Genomic DNA, 20,417 nt, shown 5'->3' with positions numbered 1-20,417 from the left:
GAACACCCAATCCTTGCCCAAGGAAGCAGATTTATTCCCAAATAATTGTATAACATATTGGGCAATTAGTCCCGGAAGTATAAATTCATCCTTTTGAATTCCAAAGGTGAATTTGAACTCCTCAGTCAATTTATGTTCATGAGTTGATCTTTCGCTAACACTTTAAATCGGACCCATTGTCCTTTTACCTTAGTAATTATGTTCAGTGTTGTTACATATATGCACAAATAAAGAAAAATTCTAGAAATTATTTAAAAGAATATTTATTTATGCCCAAACCAATAAAAATATCAAAAGGCAAATCTGTTAACATTCTTAATAAAATTAAATTACTTCATGACATATTATTGGTCTTTATTGGAAAGTGAAATAAATTGCACTTATAAAAAGTAGTCATAGAATGAAATCATTACAAAATTGGTGGGTGAAATTCATGGCGGGGAGTAGAAGTGGGCGCAGATTTGAAACTAAACTCTCAGACTCTTGACTTCACCAGGAGGTTTGGGATCCAAGACGTGGGGTTTAAGCAGTGTGGGGGCTTCAGGCGTTTAGGGTCTGAGGAGTCTTGGGGTCTCAGGGTTTTGGTTCCTGAAGGTTGGGTTCTCACGAAGGTCTGGGTCTCAGTGGTGGTCTCAGGAGGTTGGGGGCAGGAACAGTGGGGGGCAGGAGTGGCAGGATATCAAAATAATGTGGGACTCAGGAGGGTGGGGTCTCAGGAGGATGGTGGTCCAAAAGGATTGGCTTGTGGGGATGGAGGTTAAGGGTGGGTTTGGGCCACATGAACCAGGGAGTCTTGCGGGGGTCGCTGGAACAAAGAAGTTTGGTGGAGGTTGTCAGGGGAGTAGGGGTCTCAGTGGGTCTCCCTTGGGTGTACTGTTCAGGCCCAGCATACACCTGTTGTTGGCTCTCGAATGAGAGGCTTATTTTTGTTCTGAGAGTTAGTGGCCGGACACTGATGACATTTATTTAAATAAACTATAATACTACATTGCATAGCGATCAACAATGAAAGCCACCCAAGTGGCATTACTTTCCTATTCCATCAAAAAGTATGCTTTCACCCACACACCAGTTGATTCCATTAATATGTACATTGGCACTGGAAATTTGCATGAGGTCATTGGTGAGCTGTAGACTCGAAAGTTCTCAGAGGCCCCAAAGGCTGGATTACACAATCAGATTTGACAAAGCTCACGAATGGTGAAACAATCTGGCTAGTGTGAGGTTTGCTACACATTTTCCATTTTATTATGATGATGTGAACACATTTTTCAATGGTGATAAAAAAATCCTCTGCGAAAAAGCTTTGAGAAAAGAGGTACCCGGCTGGTCTCCTTCAAGGAACTCAAGACCCAAGGAGCTGTGAATATATAATCTCACTGGTTGGTACAAACCCTGGCCAAGCTGTCAAACCATGTCCCAGATTCATCTGTTTTGAAGCATCAAATTTCACTTTCCCCCCGACAGTCCTAGCAGCTGCTGAGTCACATATCCTGGTGGCTGTTGAGTTGAGGATCCGAGCAGCTCTTGCATTGACGTTCTCAACCACCGCTGAGTCCCAGTCGCTGTTGAATCTAAAACCCCATGGCTTTTCATTCGGCAGTCCCAGCGGCTCTTGACTTGTGCTAGCTCTTTCACAGGAAAGGCAGTGCTTGTGACAAACAGTCTTGTAAAGGCAATGTCTTACGCTAAAGCCAGTGCACACCAGGACTCCTGACGCAAAGGGACGCCGAATCCAGACTGATGATTCATTGGCGTGGAGGTGAAGATATATTCATCAGGAATGAACTTCAACTCTGGGGGACCATTAGCAAGGTCATCTGCATGGGTCTGACCCTAAGGGAGAAAAGCACAAGGAGACAGGGTTTAGACTCAGCACAGTGGGATACAACTTCTCTGACTAGACAGATAACAAATGTCAATGCCAAAGACAGCAAAAACCATGTAAAGAACTTTGGGGATTGATCTTTGAGCAGTATCATATCCCACTGGGTTTGTGGGGAACCCTAGTACCAGTCTAAATTTCTCTTATTTTTAAATATAGCCAAATATGTGAAGATGGTATGACTATTTGACTTTCTGTAAGGTGTTATATGTATCCTACAACAAATTCTACTCTATTCTATTCTATTCTTTTCTATTCTATTCTATTCTATTCTATTCTATTCTATTCTATTCTATTCTTTTCTATTCTATTCTATTCTATTCTATTCTATTCTTTTCTATTCTATTCTATTCTATTCTATTATTTTCTATTCTATTCTATTCTATTCTTTTCTATTCTATTCTATTCTATTCTTTTCTCAGATTTATAACAGCGCACGACTACCTACAAGGGCCACCCAATGCTATCCAGTAGCTATCCAAATAAGTGTAGGCTAGCTACTGTTAGTAGACCATGTCCAGAAAGCACTTGGATGGAGGTAAGAAATAGAGTTATATAGCTGAGGGTGCTTGTGCATTGAATCAGTGTTCAACCGTGTGTCCATTAAATAGTACGGCGAGATTGATGGATGTCTTGTCAAACTGTTTACCGTTCAAGAAGAGGACTAGTATTTTCTATATAGCTCAGTTGCCAAGGTCGCCATTCATGGCTCACCCATTTCACTTCTTTAGTTTAATAATCTTTAAAATCAGTTTCAATGCATTTTTGCTCCTGTGCAAAGACAATGAGTAGTTTAATGTAATCCTATGGAGAGTCAATTCAGGCAGCTTTTGATACCTTCCCTCTGGCTTAAGAGAACCCTGACAGGCAGAGGAAGTGGAGCCCCAAAACCTCCTAGGGTGGCGTACGGTAACAACCTCATACTTCCGGGGGTAATTTGGAACAGCAAAGGAATGGTTGTTTCTCAAAGTCTCTCAGAGATCTGAGAAGTTGGATTGTAACTTCTGCACACAGTTAAGACATGCTAAAGCAATCTCACAGGCTGGAAGCAACAACTCTTTGGAGTGGTGTAAAGGGGCATTTAAGAGAACAGATTTACAGAAGATAACACCTTATTTGTTTATCACTTCAACTGCTCTACAAAAGAATTCTTTCAGTAAGATTATTATTGCTAAAGATTCTTTATTTTAGATAATTTATTTTAATACATTTCTGATCCTTGATTTAATTTTCCCCATTTGTTAGTTTCTTCATTGGTCATTATGCACCGCCTGCCACTTGCAAACCACTTCACAGTGCCTCGGAAAACAAGCATTAGAAATGCAATAGGTCTCCTTTGAGTGAGAGCTATTGGCATAGCTCAACAGCTACTGGACAGAAATTGCCACTTTGCAGGTGCCGCACAGAGCTTTGCTCCGTGAAACAGCCTGAAAGCCTAAATCGATGTTGATAGCATACAAAATAAAAAGACAGATCAGGATGTCCAGGAGGAGCTGCGGACATATTTGGATGGCGAACTCAAGCAAATGAGTGAAATTGCCTGGGCGTGACCCAAGCATGCAGGCGGGAGATTCAGACCCAATGCACCAATAAAAACCCTGTATTTCTAAATGGCACAACAACAAACAAATGGCAGTTCATGGGTATGCCAAAATCCGATAGAGGAGATAACAACAGGTCTTGCAGGCAGTGCATGCACGCTACCTAGGCTCGACCTAAAAAGGGGTCATTGGAAGGTAGCAAAGGAAACTGAGACATGGAAGCCACATTCCAGTTTTGTTATCCAGAGGAAGATCATAGTTCCTCTGACCAGCCTAATACTTGGACAGACTTCATTCCCATGGTGTAACCAGAAAGTTGCTCCAGCGCCTCAGCATAACTTGTTTTTCCACAGTGATCGAATTTACAGTTATTGTATTGTACTTGCATTTATATAGCGCTTACTACCCCTGATGAGGAATCAAAGTGTTTTTTTGGTGAGTAGCACGCTACTTTGGAACTTGTAGAGGATTAGTGGTGAATTAGTATAGTGAAATAAGAAATTATTTTGAAGGGTGGATATGTTAGTCTGTTATTTGGATTGAGAAGGATAGTGGAGGGATAGAAGGGGGAATAGGTGTGCATTTATATAGCGTTTGCTACCCCCTGATGAGGTATTGTAGCGCTTTTAGGCGAGTAGCACACTACTGCGGAACCCAAAAACTTATCTTCGTACAGCCTTTTGATAAGCACGTAAAAATTTGGGAAAATCCTGATGGAACAAGAATTTTTAAAATCCATTCTGACCCGAAATAGACATGCTGTTGTCCAAGGGATGAAGTCAGGATGCTACTGAATTTTGGACCAAGTCTTAATAGGGCTTATGAACTGGCAGCATTCTTGTTGAAAGACACCGAGTAATCATGTCATCTGAGACTGATCTCAGGCGGTGAGATGGCTTGAAATTGTGGAAAAATTGAGACAGATTCGTATGTCCAGTCAGTAATGTAAAGATCATGAAAGCAACTTTCTGTTTTGGAGGCAGCTGGCAGGAGTGACGTGTTCCATTAAAAAAAAAAAAAATGAAGCCGGGTGTGGTGGCTCAGTTAACTAATGCGTCCACGATAGGGGCCTGTGTTTGACCTTGGAGTCACAAATTCAAACGGTGGCAAGTCCACTCAGACTTTCACCCTTCTGAGGTCAATAAAATGAGGACCGTTGAGTTGGGTAACAATGAAACATCTGTTATTCAGCCCAAAGGTACCTGTCTGGGTGAACATGTGCTTTACAAATACACATTTTATGTTATTTAGAACTACTTTTGCTGCTTGGTTTTGTACAAGATGAAGTTGGGAGTCATCTCTTTTCTAGAGACCTACGCACAGGTTTTTACAGTAATCTGGTGTGACAGTACTAATGAGCAGACAAGATTCACTTTGTGATGACAGCAGCATTCGCTTGTGGAGTAAACAAGAGTAGGGGGTCTACAAAGACTCCTCAATATTTTACCTTGAGAGCTGTGGTGGAGGGTCGCACGACTTAGGGATTCACTGGAAAGGTAACTGGTGTAGTTTACTAAAGAGTGAGTATGTGTTCAGGGTTGAACCACTGAGGCAGAGGTTGCTTTTTCACCTAAATTCTTGTACATGAGTAAACAATGAAGTAATGCCCTAGCTGTTACCACTGACCACTCTTAATACAAAAGGCATTTTGGTATGTTAAAAAGCAAATTCTCTCTACAACGGTGATAGTTTATAAAGCTGCTGCCTGTAAGGTTTAGCTAGCCATGGGTCAATTAATCATTCAGCATTTGTAGAGAATGGCACTGTCACCCCTGGGGGTATCTGGCCACTGGAGTGCGAGGTCTCTGTTGAAAAGGTAGATCTTGAGGAATCAGCAGGAAGAGGGAAGAAACTAGCAGGAAAAGACAAAACAGAGGGCAGAAAAAAGATCAGAAAAGACAAAACAGAGCAGAAGAGGGCAAACAGAGGGCAGAAAAATTAGCAGAAAAGGCAAAATGGAAGGCAGAAAATCCAGCAGAGAAGGCAAAACAGAGGGCAGAAAAATGAGCAGAAAAGGCAAAACAGAAAGCAGAAAAGGCAAATTGAGAGGACAAAAAAACGAGCAGAAAAGGCAAAACAGAGGGCATAAAAACGAGCAGAAAAGGCAAAACAGAGGGCATAAAAACGAGCAGAAAAGGCAAAACAGAGGGCAGAAAAACAAGTAGAAAAGACAAAACAGAGCAAGAAACAAGCAAAGGAGGCACAAACAGAGGGCAGCAGGTAGACAGGCAGCACAGGGTAGCAGACTGTGGGCAAGTGGGAGAGGAAAACTGTAGCAGGAGGAGCTGGCACAAGGCCCTAAATGCAATTAGAATATTGTGGTTTTGTTGGCACTTTGTGATGAAAGCAGCATTCCCTTGAGGAGTAACCAACAGTGGAGGGTCAAAGATAACTCCTATATATTTTACCTTGAAAGCTACGGTAGAGGGTCACCCAACATAGGAATCCAGTGGAAAAGTAACTGGTTTAGATTATTATAGTGTGTGTGTTTGTTTTGAACCACTGAGGCAGGGGTTGCTTTCCCTCACCCATTCTTGTACATGAGTAAAGACTGAAATAACGTCCTAGGGATTGCTTGTTGCAGTAAATTTGTACTCGTATTATGGCACTTTATTTTCTCTGCTGCTAACATACCTTTTATTGCACTTCTATTAACATAGTGGCTGCAACTTTGTTCTGATTTTTAAAGTGTTTTGAATCTTCATCAGGTCGCCTATCAGCGCAGCTCCGAAGACACTTTGTTCTTATTTCGCATCCTTTTGAAGGCCTTTAACAGCGTGGGGGCTTCTTTTTTAAAAACTGAGGCTGAAGGAAGGAGGACTTTGGCTGTGGCATCTGATAGCCATGTGACTGAGGAGGGTTCTAAGCACTCTAGTGTCTATTGAGGCTGGCTACCAGCAGAGGCACTGGGCGGCCGTCAGTGGATTGCTTGTTGCGGTAAATTTGAACTCGCACTAGGGCACTTTATTTTCTACTGCTGCTAACATACCTTTTATTGCACTTCTATTAACATACTGGCTGCAACTTTGCTCTGATTTTTAAAGTGTTTTGAATCTTCATCAGGTCGCCTATCAGCGCGGCTCCGAAGACACTTTGTTCTTATTTCGTCTCCTTTTGAAGGCCTTTAACAGCGTGGGGGCTTCTTTTAAAAAGACTGAGGCGGGAGGAAGCAGGATGTTGATCGGCAGTGGTGTCTGATACTCAAGTGATTAGGGAGGGTTCTAAGCACCATTTTGGTCAGCGCTCTAGTGTCTATGGAGGCTGGCTACAAAAGCAGGGGCGGGGTGCAGCAGCGGACGCATGTACCGGGCGTGCTGCTGACACGCTAAAGGCACACCAAAGGCAAGCCCGTCTACACCTGTCCGCACATGAACGGAGCCAGGGCCAGGACACCTATCCCTCACAGGCTAACATCAATATGCTATACTAAAAGCGATCTAAACGTACCTACGCCTTGACCTTGTCAGAGCTGGAATGGGTCCTTAAATCTGGGGAATCTGGACACTAGATGTGAGCACTGAGGCTTTGCACCTTCAACCCTCTTGTCCATAGCAATTACTATTAATCAGAACAGAGGGCTCTCAGAACAGGATCCGTTTACATTTCTCTCCTTGAACTGTAGGTCGCTGGCTAAGCATAAGATCGAAATACATGATTTGTGGAGGAACTTAGGCCAGATGCAGTTTCCTTAACCGAAACATGCCTCAATGAGGATTCCTCCCCCGATATACTCCAGGCCGTTCCGAAAGGTTACACGGTTGTTAGGCAAGATATGCTACAGCCGAGAGGGGGGGGAAATTGGAATAACTTTTTTTTAAATGATCTTAAATGCTCTCTTTCTGACCTCGCTACTGAAGGTTGTGATACTTAATTTTTCTCCTTGACCCTCTCCAATACATTTGCAGTATCAGAAGTTCTTATCTATTGCCCTCCGGGGCTGGCATCTAGCTTTTCTACCTCACTAGCAGACACCTATCCCGCCTCATAATACAGTACTCCAACCTGATGGTATTAGGTGATTTTAATATTCATTTTGATGACCTGAGCTGACAAATTTCTAATGTTTTACTGGGTGATCTAAAATGTTTACAGCTTTATTAGTGAATATCTATTTCCACACATAAATCAGGTCATATTCTTGACCCCCTATTTACCAATATGGGAACAATGGACGTTTGTACACCCATTCCAGTAGTGTGGTCAGATCATTTGGCCATCCTATACATTTATTTGGTGTAAGGACACCATCGATCCTTCCCCTTGCCCCCATATGGGCCGTAAAGGGTCTAAAGTTACTCCAAAAATGCTCAAGCAGGTTTTGGAAAATAATAGCTTGACCCTGGATCATAAGTAAAGCTAGTTTCCAGCTGGATACCTGGTTAAGAGAGGCTCTTGACCAGATTGTCCCCCTGGTCAAAGAAGCTGCCGGAAGACGAAAGCCCCTCCACAGGGTGGTTTAACGATGAACTATTTTTGGATTAAAAAAAATTGGAAGAGGCTTGAGCGCCTCTGGGGAAAAACTATGACCCCCTGTGTTAGGGCGAACTACAAATTGGCTCTTAAGACATACCGTCTGCTTATCGCTCAGACACAGAGCTATCTCAGCTTCTAATAACTCATCACAGGAAGTCTTCCAGACTGTAAACACTCCTATATCATTATCTTCTGTGGCACCCTCTTCTCTGCCCTCTGAAGAGAGTTGAAATGTACTTGCTTCCTTTTTTGAGGAAAAAGTTGAGAAAATCTACCTCTCCTTTCCTTTTAGTTTTTTTTATAAATACTTTTTATTTGATTTTAATTGCGCACAAAGTATTAGACAGTTCCATTAGCTATTAAAATCCACATAAGAGTTTGTACATGCATTTTAGTACCTTATCATTTCAGCTGTAGGCACTGTCACCGTTGATCGCTGTATCTACTTCTCCTTTCCTATATAAGCCAGATGTCACCACGGTTGAAGATGTGGGCTGATTCACCAGTCACAAGCATTAAGCTAGAACAATTTTGTCGCTTATCATCTACAGAACTGACTTCTCTCTGCTCTATTTTTAAATCTGGTTCACTGGCGGATGTCATCTCCCCCACCATTTTGGAGCAGGGTTGCAAGATTATCCAATCTGCTGTCTGTGAAGTGATTAATCTCTCCTGTCCTCTGCCTATGTTCCTCAACAATGGAAACACGCCATGGTGGTTCCTCTGTTGAAAGAAAACATTATTTGTCCTGTCTAGGCCTGATAATTATCTACCTATATCATTATTGTCTCTCTTTAGCAAATTGGCAGATAAGCATGTGAATAGGCAACTCTCCAGTTTGTTTGAAGATAATATGCTCCTGCACAAAATGCAATCAGGCTTTCATCCAACCTACAGCACAGAGTCTTCTCTGTTGCTTGCCTCTAAGCCTGCTAGGCGGATTATGGATAAGGCTATAGAACAGCCTTTCTCATGTTGGACCTCAGTGGTGCCACATTTGGTACTGTGTCTAATAATATTTTAATTAAGCAGCTTTGGATCAGTGGCATTAGTGACAAATGTGTGGCTATGGCTGTATTCCTTTTTGCAGGAATGCACATTTCAGGTGACACAACAACCCTTTCAGTCATCGATTCGTTCCCTACAGCAAGGAGGGATCATCATGGAGCCCGACGCTTTTGAATATTTATATCAGCCCCTTGGCTGCAATTATCGCGCAACATGGTTTCACTATCATTCCATATGCTGATGACACTCTGCTTGTCATCACCTTGTCTCACAGTAATAAACAAGCGGCCACCTCCCTTCGCACATGCTTGTCAGACATTGCTCTGTGGATGGACCACAATTGCTTAAAACGTAACACTGGAAAAACTGAGGTTCTGGTATTAGGCAAACACATCAATATCTGGTCCAATGCTTGGTGGCCAGACAATTCTGTTCCTTTACCAGCTCCCAAGGTCAAGAATTTGAGCATCTGATTTGATGTGAAACTCTCCTTTGATGCCCAAATCACCGGCCTTGCTGACAAGCGCTTTGGGATGTTGAGATCTCTTTAAAAAGTTCATCATTTTCTCCCAGAGTATGCTCAGAAAACAATAATTCAGGCTCTGGTCATATCACGTTTGGATTACTGCAATGTTCTTTATTTGGGGTCACCCAAACGCAACTGAACATACTCCAATGGGTACAGAATGCAGCACTGCTTGGCCTTCGAAGACGAGCTATCAGCACCCCACTAAAGAAGGTACACTGGCTGCCTCACCGACAGAGAGTCACTTTCTAGGCTACCTTTTACTGTTTTATGGCGCTGTTCACTCAAGGCCCAGCCTTTGCAGGCTAGGGTTACCCCTCATGCTCCAACACGGAATCCTAGGTCGGCCACTGCTAAACAGGCCACGGTTCCAAGATTAAAAAAAAAAAAACACGAATTGGTAGTTGCACTTCTAGTTATTTGGACCCTGAAATCAGGAACTCACTACTATTGGAACTCTAGATGCCCCCCTACGTGGGGAATTTTAGAAAAAAACAGAAGACATGGCTATTTGGATTTCGCTCCCCCTTGGGAATGCCACTTGGTATTCCTTTGGTTACCCAAGTAAACCGATCCATGGACTATCTAGGACAAGCCCTGTACCACCCGTGCAGTCTTCAATGTGATGGAGTTGGAAGCTACAATGAAAAATGCCATAAGTTGCTGAGGAGCCTATCAGTATTAAAGCTGCCAGATGTGTATCATCAAGGGCTCCAAAGGCCTTCTCAGATATGGTGATGTGTGTCAGCTGGAGGCTCTTGTTGGTCTAAATCCTTACTGTTTGTTGTGTATGAGGAATAGTTCTTGACTTGGTTGTTACAGCTGTCTCTTCATGGCCCTTTATAGTTTTTTTCCTCAGTTAGTAGATTTAAGATGAAACATTAGATAGACAGATCATTTGCGTCCAAATTCTACTTGTCAGAGACCACATCATGATGAAGTCATGAGTTAACATTGTCCGTTAGAATCGGATTTGTATGTGGGTGGGTGTTTTTGTGCTTAGTATTTTTTTATCTTAAATCGGGGCATGTGGTTGTATGTATCTTTGTTTGAGGTACTGCAAAGTTGTAGTGTGAAGTCACCTTGCCTTTGAGAAGAGCACAATGCTGTGCTGGAATTATGCAATACACTGTGCACGTGAGGGTACCACCAAGGGCCACAGTGGATCCTTGCCTGAGAGAGAGAACCCATGCTTTCCCCTAGAGTACTCCAGTGAGTTAACTAAAAGCCAGGACACACAGGATCATTACTGTTTGCCTTACCTGTGATGATGGTACCATGCTATGCCCAGAGTACTGCGATGTGCCACTGGGTTCTGTCTTCACCACTGTGTTGGTGTCGGAGTGCGTGACGGAGGCAGGGGAGTTTGTGGCTGATGTTGTTGGCCCTGCAAATAGAATAAATAGTAGCTTAGAAAAGCTGTGATACCCTTTGTGTTCCATTTTCCACCTACCTAAAAGGTTTCAGATGTGTACCTTCTGTGTGCATACCTGAAAACAGGGCACCAGCCCATATGTTGTGGACAAGCGCTTACACAGAGAGGTTGTGGCATCAACTTCTTTGTGTAAGACCCTGTCCATACTGTAATTCATCCAGTGGAGACTGGCAAAATTAACAAATGGTGCTGGCCACGGGCCCGCCATCCAGTGCTCCTCTCCCCACACCGATCCTGGGGGTGATGAGGAGCAGGAAGGAAAGGGAAGGACTTCATTCCAAGTGCAGCTCGGATCCAACCAATCCTGGAGCTGCTCCCAGCATGAGAGCAGCTCCAGGATTGGTTGGAGCAGGCTAACCCAGCACTCATTTAGAGGCCTGTGTCAGCAATCCCCGGCTGTTTCTCAGCCCTGGGATTGCTGGGTCTGAAATGCACATTTCGGATAGGTCGGCTGTAGACACCTCGATAATCTGACATACACACTGATCCCCGGGAGACATCATGCAATCTGCAGGAACCTGCGCCGCCCCCACCCTCACATTCGAGCAGTGCAGGTCGGCGGCACACAGAATAATAAAATGGTAATGATCATTTTATTATTCTGTGTGCACCGCTGCACCAGCACGTGGTGCGACACTCTTCCGCCCAAGAAGAGAAACTGCTGCTAAATGTATCCACTACTGAGTGAGAAACCAGCTACCATAAAGAATGAAGAGGGTCTCCGTCCTGGACATCATAAACATGCTACATCCCAGAGGGTGCATCCTACAGACGGACACAGAAATGGAGAACATGCTCCAAAATGAAGACACCTATGCTATGATGAGATCCCTAGACAGACTGTGGTGGGAGAGTCCACACCCACTATTTCTACCACTCTCCGCAACCACAACCTTTGATACCTAATATCCTTGCAAGCATAACTTTCCACTTCTACCCAGGCATAAACCTATTTGTCAATCACTCATCAATAGACACCACTCTTCACATCCATCAATCTTTCGGGACCCAAACAACACATCTGTCATTCTGCCTGGGAATCAATCTCCCTCAAATCACTTTTCCCAGGCACAGCCCTCCATGCCCATCATTCTCCCTAAAAACAACCATCCACATCCACTCTCCACAATCACAACGTTCTATGTCGATCAGTCTGCCAAGGATCAACCATCCAAGTTCATGACTCTCCCAAAGCATGCCCTCCCAAGTCCATTACTCTCTCCCCACTCAAAACCCTTCACTTCTATTACTTTCCTATGGCACCAGGTTCCTTGTCTACCACTCACTTCCGGCACATCCGCTACATCAGTCACTTGCTGTTGACATGACTCTTCACTTGCATCTCTCTCCTCTGACATAGCACTCCATGTCCATCTCTTTCCCCAAGCTTGACACTCCGCCCAACACTCTCCTCAAGTACAACCATCTACACCTAGCACTTTCCGCAAGCACAGCCATGGTGAAGTTTGTGACTCCAAGTTCCTCACTTGACTGAAAAGTGTCATCCTGGAAAGTTCATTGCATCTCCCAGATCCGCAGGTCAGTGCTTAACTTGATCCGTGGTTTCCGGTGCTCGGCACCGGCACTTAATTGTGAGCACCGGCGCTTGTGACAGTCTGCCACAAGGTGGCACTGTCTAGCTAATTTAGATATGACTACAACAACAGTAAATTATTAATGCTATACTCATAAAAAATTACTATTACTTGCCTCCCAAGCCATTCTTATAGCTTTTGGAACCTGAAATAGTCCAAATTGTCACACTTGTAGGAGTGTGATGGTTAGTAGTTGTGTTGTTACAATCATTGGCAGCATGGCTGGGGCAATGTGTGTTGCAAGCTGCAAATTAGAAATTACCAAATGACCAAGAAATTAAAAAGTTACCAAGTACGAGAGTGGCATTGGAAGGCCGGTAGAGCTGAGATAGAATCAGTCACATATAAATAACTGATTTGCAACAGCCCTTTCAGGTCTTTTAGAGACTGAGCAACTCTGACTCTGCCTCATCCGTACCAGCCTGCAGTTCACTGACTCTACAAGCCCTACTGGATTTGTAGTTATCATGATATGTGACTGAATCTGCCTTAACCATGGCATTGTTTCAGAAGCCTGGCATGATGTGCAGCAGCGGCACCTCAGCTACGGCGGAGGAGAGCTGCCCCACCTGCCTGCAGCCAAAAAATAAAACAATAATAAACCCTTGTTTAATATCATTTTATTTTTGATCTCGGAGCCAAGGCTTGGGGGCGGGGCCAGGGGATGACAGGGTGGTGGAGGATTGGTTGCACTGCTGTTCAGTGCTCATAACGGTCTGACCGGCCATCTGAGGCCGGTCAAACTATCAGGCGCACTGAAGCTCTCTCCAAAGTGAGCTGTGTTGCTGGTTTAGAGAGAGCAGGCACAGACTCCCAGTCTAACTGGGAGCGCAAATCATCGGCGCTCAGGCCAATCCTGATGCTGCTTTCAGCAGCATGCCGCAGTGGACTTTAGAAGCCTGTTCCTGCAGTGAAGAGGGGCGCGATGCGGCAGGTAAGTGTTTAATTTGGTTTTTTAGGTCTCGCTGAGCTCAGCGCATGCGCTGGCTCGGAGAGACATTTTGTATGTGGCTTTTTTAAGTGCTGCTGGCTGGCCTAGCGCTTGCGTGCACGTGAGCATGCATGCGCGCTGCCGCCATGCGCTAGGCCAGCCAGCAGCACTCAGGAACGCCATTAGCGCGTCATCGCGATCACTTTCGCTTTCACAGCGATCGTGATCGCGATGACTTTCGTAGCATTGGCCGCGCACGTACACAACTCCCGCTTCTCCCCCTCCCCCACCACCCCGCGCGCGACCAATGCTTGTTCTCTTTTATTGCTTTTTAAAATATATTTTTAGATCAACAACATCTTATTTATGTGGCACAGAGCACTACCTATATCAATTATAAATCTGCTTATTTATTATATTAAATACGAAACTACCCGATCATCCTTTTTTTTTTAATTGTACGTGCGGTCAACAGCTTCGTCCACGCCCATCCTCCTGTCCTCAAACACTTTTCCTGGATTTGACCTCACGCCTCTGGTCTCTGCGGGGTGTGTTTTTTGATTCAAGGCTGCCTCAAATCCCTCGGCACGCAGTCGCTGTTCTCGGTTGGTGCGTGCAGCTCTTGTTAGGGGCTTATTTTTTCTGGTTTGTTATTATGTCAGCAGGAGTCCTCTGTGAGTTTACAATTGGGTTCGCGATGGAAAGTGGGCCTTCTCCTGACAGCGCTTGTTTTCGGTGTCTTTCAAACAGACTTAGATTGTCTTGTTTTGTATTCTGTTTTTGATGTCCATTTACAGGGATTTATACCATTCCATTTTGGGCTTAGTGCTTTTCTAACTAGTTTGTCTTTGCTCCCCCTTATTACAACTTTGAAGAAACCCCAGTTATCCAGTTCCCCGCAGTCGCCTGGTGCTATTAAAAAACATGCTTTTTCAATTTGATCATAACAACTCCTCAGTTTGCACTCTCTCTGTGCGGTTCCCTTGACCTGCAGTATTTTTCTTTCTACCAATCCTGAAATTACTTTTTCATTGTCCACCTGCTGCTCTTGAGCCAGTGTGCTTCGAAGCTGGAGGTCTTCCATCTGAGAAGCATAGATTGATTTCTCGCCCTCCTCGTCAGGGCCCCTCAGCCTATCTACAATTTTCTTTGCAATTTGTGGCCATTTTGCTAATTTGAGCGGATGGGTGTGGGAGCATGAGCTCCTCGTCTTGATCGATAGCAGACTGTTCAAAGTGTGATTCATTAATTGATACATTCCTCACTGGGTATGGCCTCTTTACATTATTCTGTGCAGGACACTTTGTATGCGAGGAGCCATCAGAAGAACTTTAGCTGTGCTAAGAGTCGCTGGGCGCACTTTTAGGACTTCATTCCATAATGTTCTGCTCTTAATCAGGCACATAGTTTCTTCAAAAGATATAGATATGGCCAGACACTGGGTGGCTACTTTGTCATACTGTATGCAATTTGCATTTGCATCTGTATGCAATTTGCGTACTGTATGCAATATGCAATTTGCCTGCTGGGGTTATCCTTCACTCATTAGCATAGCTACCCTTTGAGTATCTAGTGTACAAAAGGATTTACTTAATTTATTGAATTGGGATTAAATAGCACTTTCAGCCCTGGTACACCAATGGTAAACAAAAGTATCTAGCATGGATACTGGCCAATAACCACGTATCGCACCGGCCAATAACCACGTATTGCACCGTGACTCAGCAAAAAGGCCTTGTCCTTCTGCCTTTATTCTTTGTCCTTCTGCCTTTATTACTTTATGAGCAAACATTAGGAACAATTAGAAAAAGGCTTAGTTCAGTTACTGAATACTATTAAAAAGCATTAACACGACCCCCCCCCCACCAAAAAAAAGTGTGGGCAGTGGGTTAGGATGAACTGGTATAAACACACAAAAAATGGCACTGTACATCCAATCCTAGCCTTTCCACTTTACCCAAACACATTTGCATTTTCCACAGAGGGCAGTCCCTGGACCTCTTAAAAAGAACCATCACTGTTGTGTTGTAGTGAGCCAGATGGAAACTAGTCAGCCAGATGTGCTTTTCAATCTCAGCTTCCCAATGCAATCAAATTGCGTGCTTTGGCGCAATCTAACGGCCCTGCTCCTGTGTTTTCTATAGAGTGGACGTAGGCTAGGTTTAGGCGGAAAGCAGGCAGTAAGTGTGAGATAGGAAATCTGGACTTAAAACCGACCTTCATTGAGTATAAACCGATATTCATCAAGTATCACACTTGCTCTGTCAGACCGTGCCTAGTATCAAGGTCGACTCATTAAATTATGGTATAGTGGGAAATTTATGTGCAGTTCTGTTTCAGTTTTCATTTTTCTACTTGACCAAATGTTTGATCTTGGGCATGCTATGTTTTCCCTGTGCGTCTGTCACCTTATCCTCCATTACACAATCTGGCTATTGTAAAGGCTTTAGGCATTCAACTTGTAGTTTCGGGGTACTTCCCCAGGGATTAAACCCCTTCACTGCAAGTGTTCACATTCCTCTATATTAGCATAACCAAAGGTAAACCTATGGATGAAACAGCATTATGCAGGATACCTTCTGGCTGCAGCTCTCTGTTATTATGTTAACACTAGGGGTAGGTGTAACTAGCGTAATTCATTGTAGCGTAATCACGCGGAATTACCCATGAGTTGCGTGAGACTACACATAATCATGCGAGAAGAGTAATTCTGCATTTAGTGCTATTTCTTAAGGCAAAAATGGCTCCTCACTTACAAAATGGGCACGAGAATGCATTTTGTGCTAAGAATAGTGTTAAATGCAACAGAATGCGAATAGTGAGTGGGAGCAGCCGCTCACGCTTGCTACAAGTGCTCAATGGGACATAATTTTCCCCCAACTTATTCCCGGCCTTTAGCACTGTTTTCTTTGAGCATATTGTCTCCTTGCATCCAAAATTGGTGTGAGAATGCATTTTGCTCTAGGAAGCATCACTAAATGTGCTCTTAAGGTCGTATTTTCCCCAACTTTCTCCCAGCATTTAGCACTATTTGCTTAGTGCAAAATGCATGCTCGAGTCCAAATGGATGGAAGTATGCATTTTGTGCTAAGAAATTGTGCTAAATGCAGTAAAACACAATTAGAGACCATGAGCGGCCACTCACGCTTACTAAATGTGCTGCTGCAGAAGGATTTTTCCTCCCCCACATTACTCATCATTACGCAAGCAGGAGTAATTTCATAATTATCAGTAATTCCCAATCAACGTGTAACGTGGAATTACTAAAATTATTTCGACGTAATTGAATTTATGCCCAGGCCTAGTGAACACATTCAGGCTCCTCACTAACCCTGGGCGGACAACTACGCTACGCTCGCATAGTTTGCGTAGTTTGTGCTACTTCGCGGTACGCGAATTGCACGTAGCACAGTGCAAAAATGCATAGCGTAGTGTAGTGTAGTTGGCATTTTTTGCTCGCTCGTGGTCCTCAACGTCAAGGTGGCGTCCGCGAGCGAGCAAAATGACATCCCGCCAAGACTTTTTCCTCGTTCGTGATCAGCAACATCAAGTTGCCGATCGCGAGCGTGGAAAATAAACCTCCCGGCGAGATTCTCAATGCAGGGAGGTCAGGTTTCTCATTGCGAGTGGTCGCGTATGTTCCCAACCGCTCGCGATGAGAAACTACCAGTCCGCATTGAGAAAGCTGCCGCTCGAGTAAAAACCTACTCGAGCAGCAGAAAATGACAGCTCGCACTGTGCAAGATTCCGTTTTCAATGATTGCACAGTGCGGACAAGCATCCGGCACTGTGCAATCATCGCGAACAGCGCACTACGCAATTCGCGTAGTGCTACGCCTATCTCGCTTAGTGCAGTGCATTTTGCGTAGCTACGCATAGCGCTACTACGTGAACTACGCCCAGGGTTACTCCTCACAGCACATCTGCACAGCTCTTGTTTACAGTGTCAGGGTTTAGATGTGCAGGCAGCCTGCTGGAGGCTTCCTCGTATGCCTAATTGGCTCACCTCTTGCTGGCTAATAATCTGCACCACCACCAGCGCAGCACTAACTCTGCACCAGCGCAGCGCCACCTCCGCATCAGTAAACCACCACCAGCGCAGCCCGACCACAGCACCATGACAGAAGCAACTCAGCACCAACACAGCACCACTTCAGCATTAGTGCAGTATCACCTCAGCACCAACACAGCATCACTCAGCACCACCCCAGCACAGCAACACGAAAGCATCACTTGGCACCACCTCCGCACAAGCACCACACCACATCAGCATCACCTCAGTATTACTCCGCACCACCTCCGCATCAGCACTGCACTACCCGAGCATCACCACAGCACCACATCAGCACAGCACCACCTCCTCATCATCAGTGCACCACCAGTGCACCAACAATGCAGCACCACATCAGCACAAGTGCAGCACCAGTGTAGCACCACCTCAGCACCAGTGCAGCACCATCTTAGCACCAGTGCACCACCACCAGCGCAGCCCCACCCCAGCACCAGCGCAGACCCCACTCAGCAGTAATTCAGCACCAACACAGCACCACTAAAGCATCAGCACAGAATCAGCACAGCACCAGTGCAGCACCACCACCTCAGCATGGCTCAGCACCACCTCAGCATGACTTAGTACTACCTCAGCTTCATTCAGCATTACCAGAGCATTCCCTCCGTACCAGCACACCTCCATCTCAGCACCACCTCAGTCTGTCTTTGGGATCTGGCGTCAGTTGAGTCTCACCTAGTGTCTGTCCGCTGCTCGTGTTCAGGTAATATTTCCAACCTCCACCCTTCCGTTGATTATTCCACCCTCCCCAACAAAAAAAATCTATAACAAATGAGCATTGGAACACGCACAAAGAATTTGCCAGCATTGCAAGGACAAAAAAACTAGAAGACATTCTTTATGCTAATTCGATTTTTAATAGGGTCGTTCAGTTGTACATAATGTCCTCTTAGTTATATATAAGGTAACAAAAATGCTTATAACACTTTTTTTATTGTAACTTTTCAACATGCCACACTGCTCTATAACATAGCTTAAAGACATTGGCAAAGCCAATAGCTTTGGCTAAACACTTATAAGGTCCCAAAGGCGAGACCTATTGACTATGCCAATGCTTGTTTTTTTGGCCATCCATCCGTCCATCTCCCCCATCCCACCTCTCTATCGACACACTGGCCCCTACTGATGATGTGGCTGTTGCCGCTTCATCTTTCAGGGACAGTGGACTGCTAGGTTGAACCACCTCCGATCTTTGATAAGTAAAAGGTAAGCGTACCTGAGGAGCTCTTGGCGTTACTCTTTGGTTTCCGTTTCCTGGTCTGGATACTTTCTTTTTTCATGGCCAGCGGTCGCGGCACCTTGACACAAAAGGAAGAGGCGTTAGCATGGGTATTTAAGTGGCATGTGTGTGAGTCAGGTTGTACTGGTTGCATGTTTTTAGCTACTGCCTTAGAGCAACATTTCCTTCCTTTCAGTGTGTGCCTCGTGTATTGCTTGCTGTTTACCCAGACCGCGTGGCTTCAAGGTTCTTGTCCTTCACCATGGGCTATTTACATCTCTTGCAGACCTTGGGATGGCCTAGTGGAGGCCTTCCAATCAAACTAGACCTTGCGGGCCTTGGCGGGCTCTGGTGGGTGTGACCGGCATTTCCAACACATCAGGGCTTTGCGGAGCTTGAAGGAGACCATCCCACCCTAACAGACCCCAGTGGGCCTTGAAATTCTCAGCAGAGGAATTTCCATCACACTACGCCTCAGCAGGACTTGGCAGATCTGGGAGGAGGCCTTCCTTCCACAGTGGACCCCACCAGACCTTGGCATAAGTTAGGCAAGTCCTTCACAAGCAGTAGCGGAGCTATGGCGCCATGTGCCCGAATGCAAGCAAGGAAAATGGTACCTGCAATCCATGGTCTGATTGGAAAACACAGTTTTGTTTGGAGCCCAATATGACCCTCACACCTCTGAGCCCCGGTGCAACTGCACCTTCTGCACTATTGGTCACTACGCCCACGTTCACAAGTCATCTGGCCTACTTCCTGCTTTCCTTTGCCAGATTGTTGACTTAGAGAAAAGCGAATAGAACAGCCCTCTTCTCTTTAAGTGTTCTGAAAATTACAATATGCTGTATTTATGAGGGCTCACATGAGAGAGTGGCTCAGTGGGTGGCCGAAGCAAAGTTCTGTGAATGATGTTACCATACGGCCTCTGGTCCCTAAGCAAGGTTGCCGAGTGTGGTAATAGTGATGGAAGAGCTCGACCTTCCCTATTAAATGACACGCACTCTTGGCAGATGATGCGCACAGTCTCCTTGGTATTATGTCAAATGTACTGTACACACCTCGGGCTCTGCATGCAGTCCAGTGGCGGCTCCTCCATTATGGCGGAGGAGTGTCGCCCTCACTGATGAAAGCCAGCAGAGTCAAAGGACAATAAAATGACAATAAAACATTTTCATTATCATTTTATTTTGCATCCTGCAGGCGGCCTGCCAGCTGAGCAAGGGGCGGGGACAGCCAAAGGACCGGCATGAAGCACCAGGGAGGAGGGGGGAGAGTGGTGGGCACAGCTTAGTGCACATCAGGGCTCGAGTCGGGGTACCACGCGGGTGGACGGCGTCCCCCCACTTATTTTACCAGGTTTTTCCGGGTGGACGCCGTCCCCCCTGCCCAAAAGCTGGACAGCATTGTGTGAGCAGAGAGCCCGGGTGGGAGGGAAGTTTCCCGTAAATTACCAAAGATATGCTAATATTTGTAATTGGAGACTTTAAGAGGCACCGGTGGTGTGTGCAGGCTGGAGTGATTGGGAGGCGGAGCGAGCAGGCGTTGGCGGTTAACGCTTGGAATGTGTGTCCTTCTGTATCTTGTGCACTTCGTTGTGCAACTGGGGCACCCCCTCGGGGGAGTGGGGGGGAGGGGGGGTTGCAAAGGACATCGAGGAACAGACCAGGGGTAGCAGTGCTGTGAAATGCCCCGTCATCTAAAGGCATATGAATACTCATGAGATTCCTGTTGTGAC

The 20,417-nt window shown here is 45.2% G+C and overlaps 1 protein-coding gene across 2 annotated transcripts in view; it reads right to left on the bottom strand.

The window, feature by feature from the left end:
- Nucleotides 1–247: 247 nt before the first annotated feature.
- Nucleotides 248–20,417, bottom strand: part of GATA5 (GATA binding protein 5) — a 101,013-nt gene continuing 80,843 nt past the window's right edge. For both annotated transcript variants that reach the window (XM_085619750.1, XM_085619751.1), the window contains exons 5-7: nucleotides 18,680–18,761; nucleotides 10,696–10,820; nucleotides 248–1,836 (exon numbers count right to left, since the gene is read on the bottom strand). In XM_085619750.1, coding sequence (XP_085475876.1) covers nucleotides 1,684–1,836; nucleotides 10,696–10,820; nucleotides 18,680–18,761 — 360 coding nt within the window. In that variant the 3' untranslated portion in view covers nucleotides 248–1,683. The remainder of the gene's footprint in view (nucleotides 1,837–10,695; nucleotides 10,821–18,679; nucleotides 18,762–20,417) is intronic.

This window comes from Triturus cristatus, chromosome 7, assembly GCF_964204655.1.
Source record: "Triturus cristatus chromosome 7, aTriCri1.1, whole genome shotgun sequence".
NCBI classification, from domain to species: Eukaryota; Metazoa; Chordata; class Amphibia; order Caudata; family Salamandridae; genus Triturus; species Triturus cristatus.
Note: the sequence above shows the minus strand (reverse complement) of the source record. Positions and strands in the feature narration are given on the sequence as shown.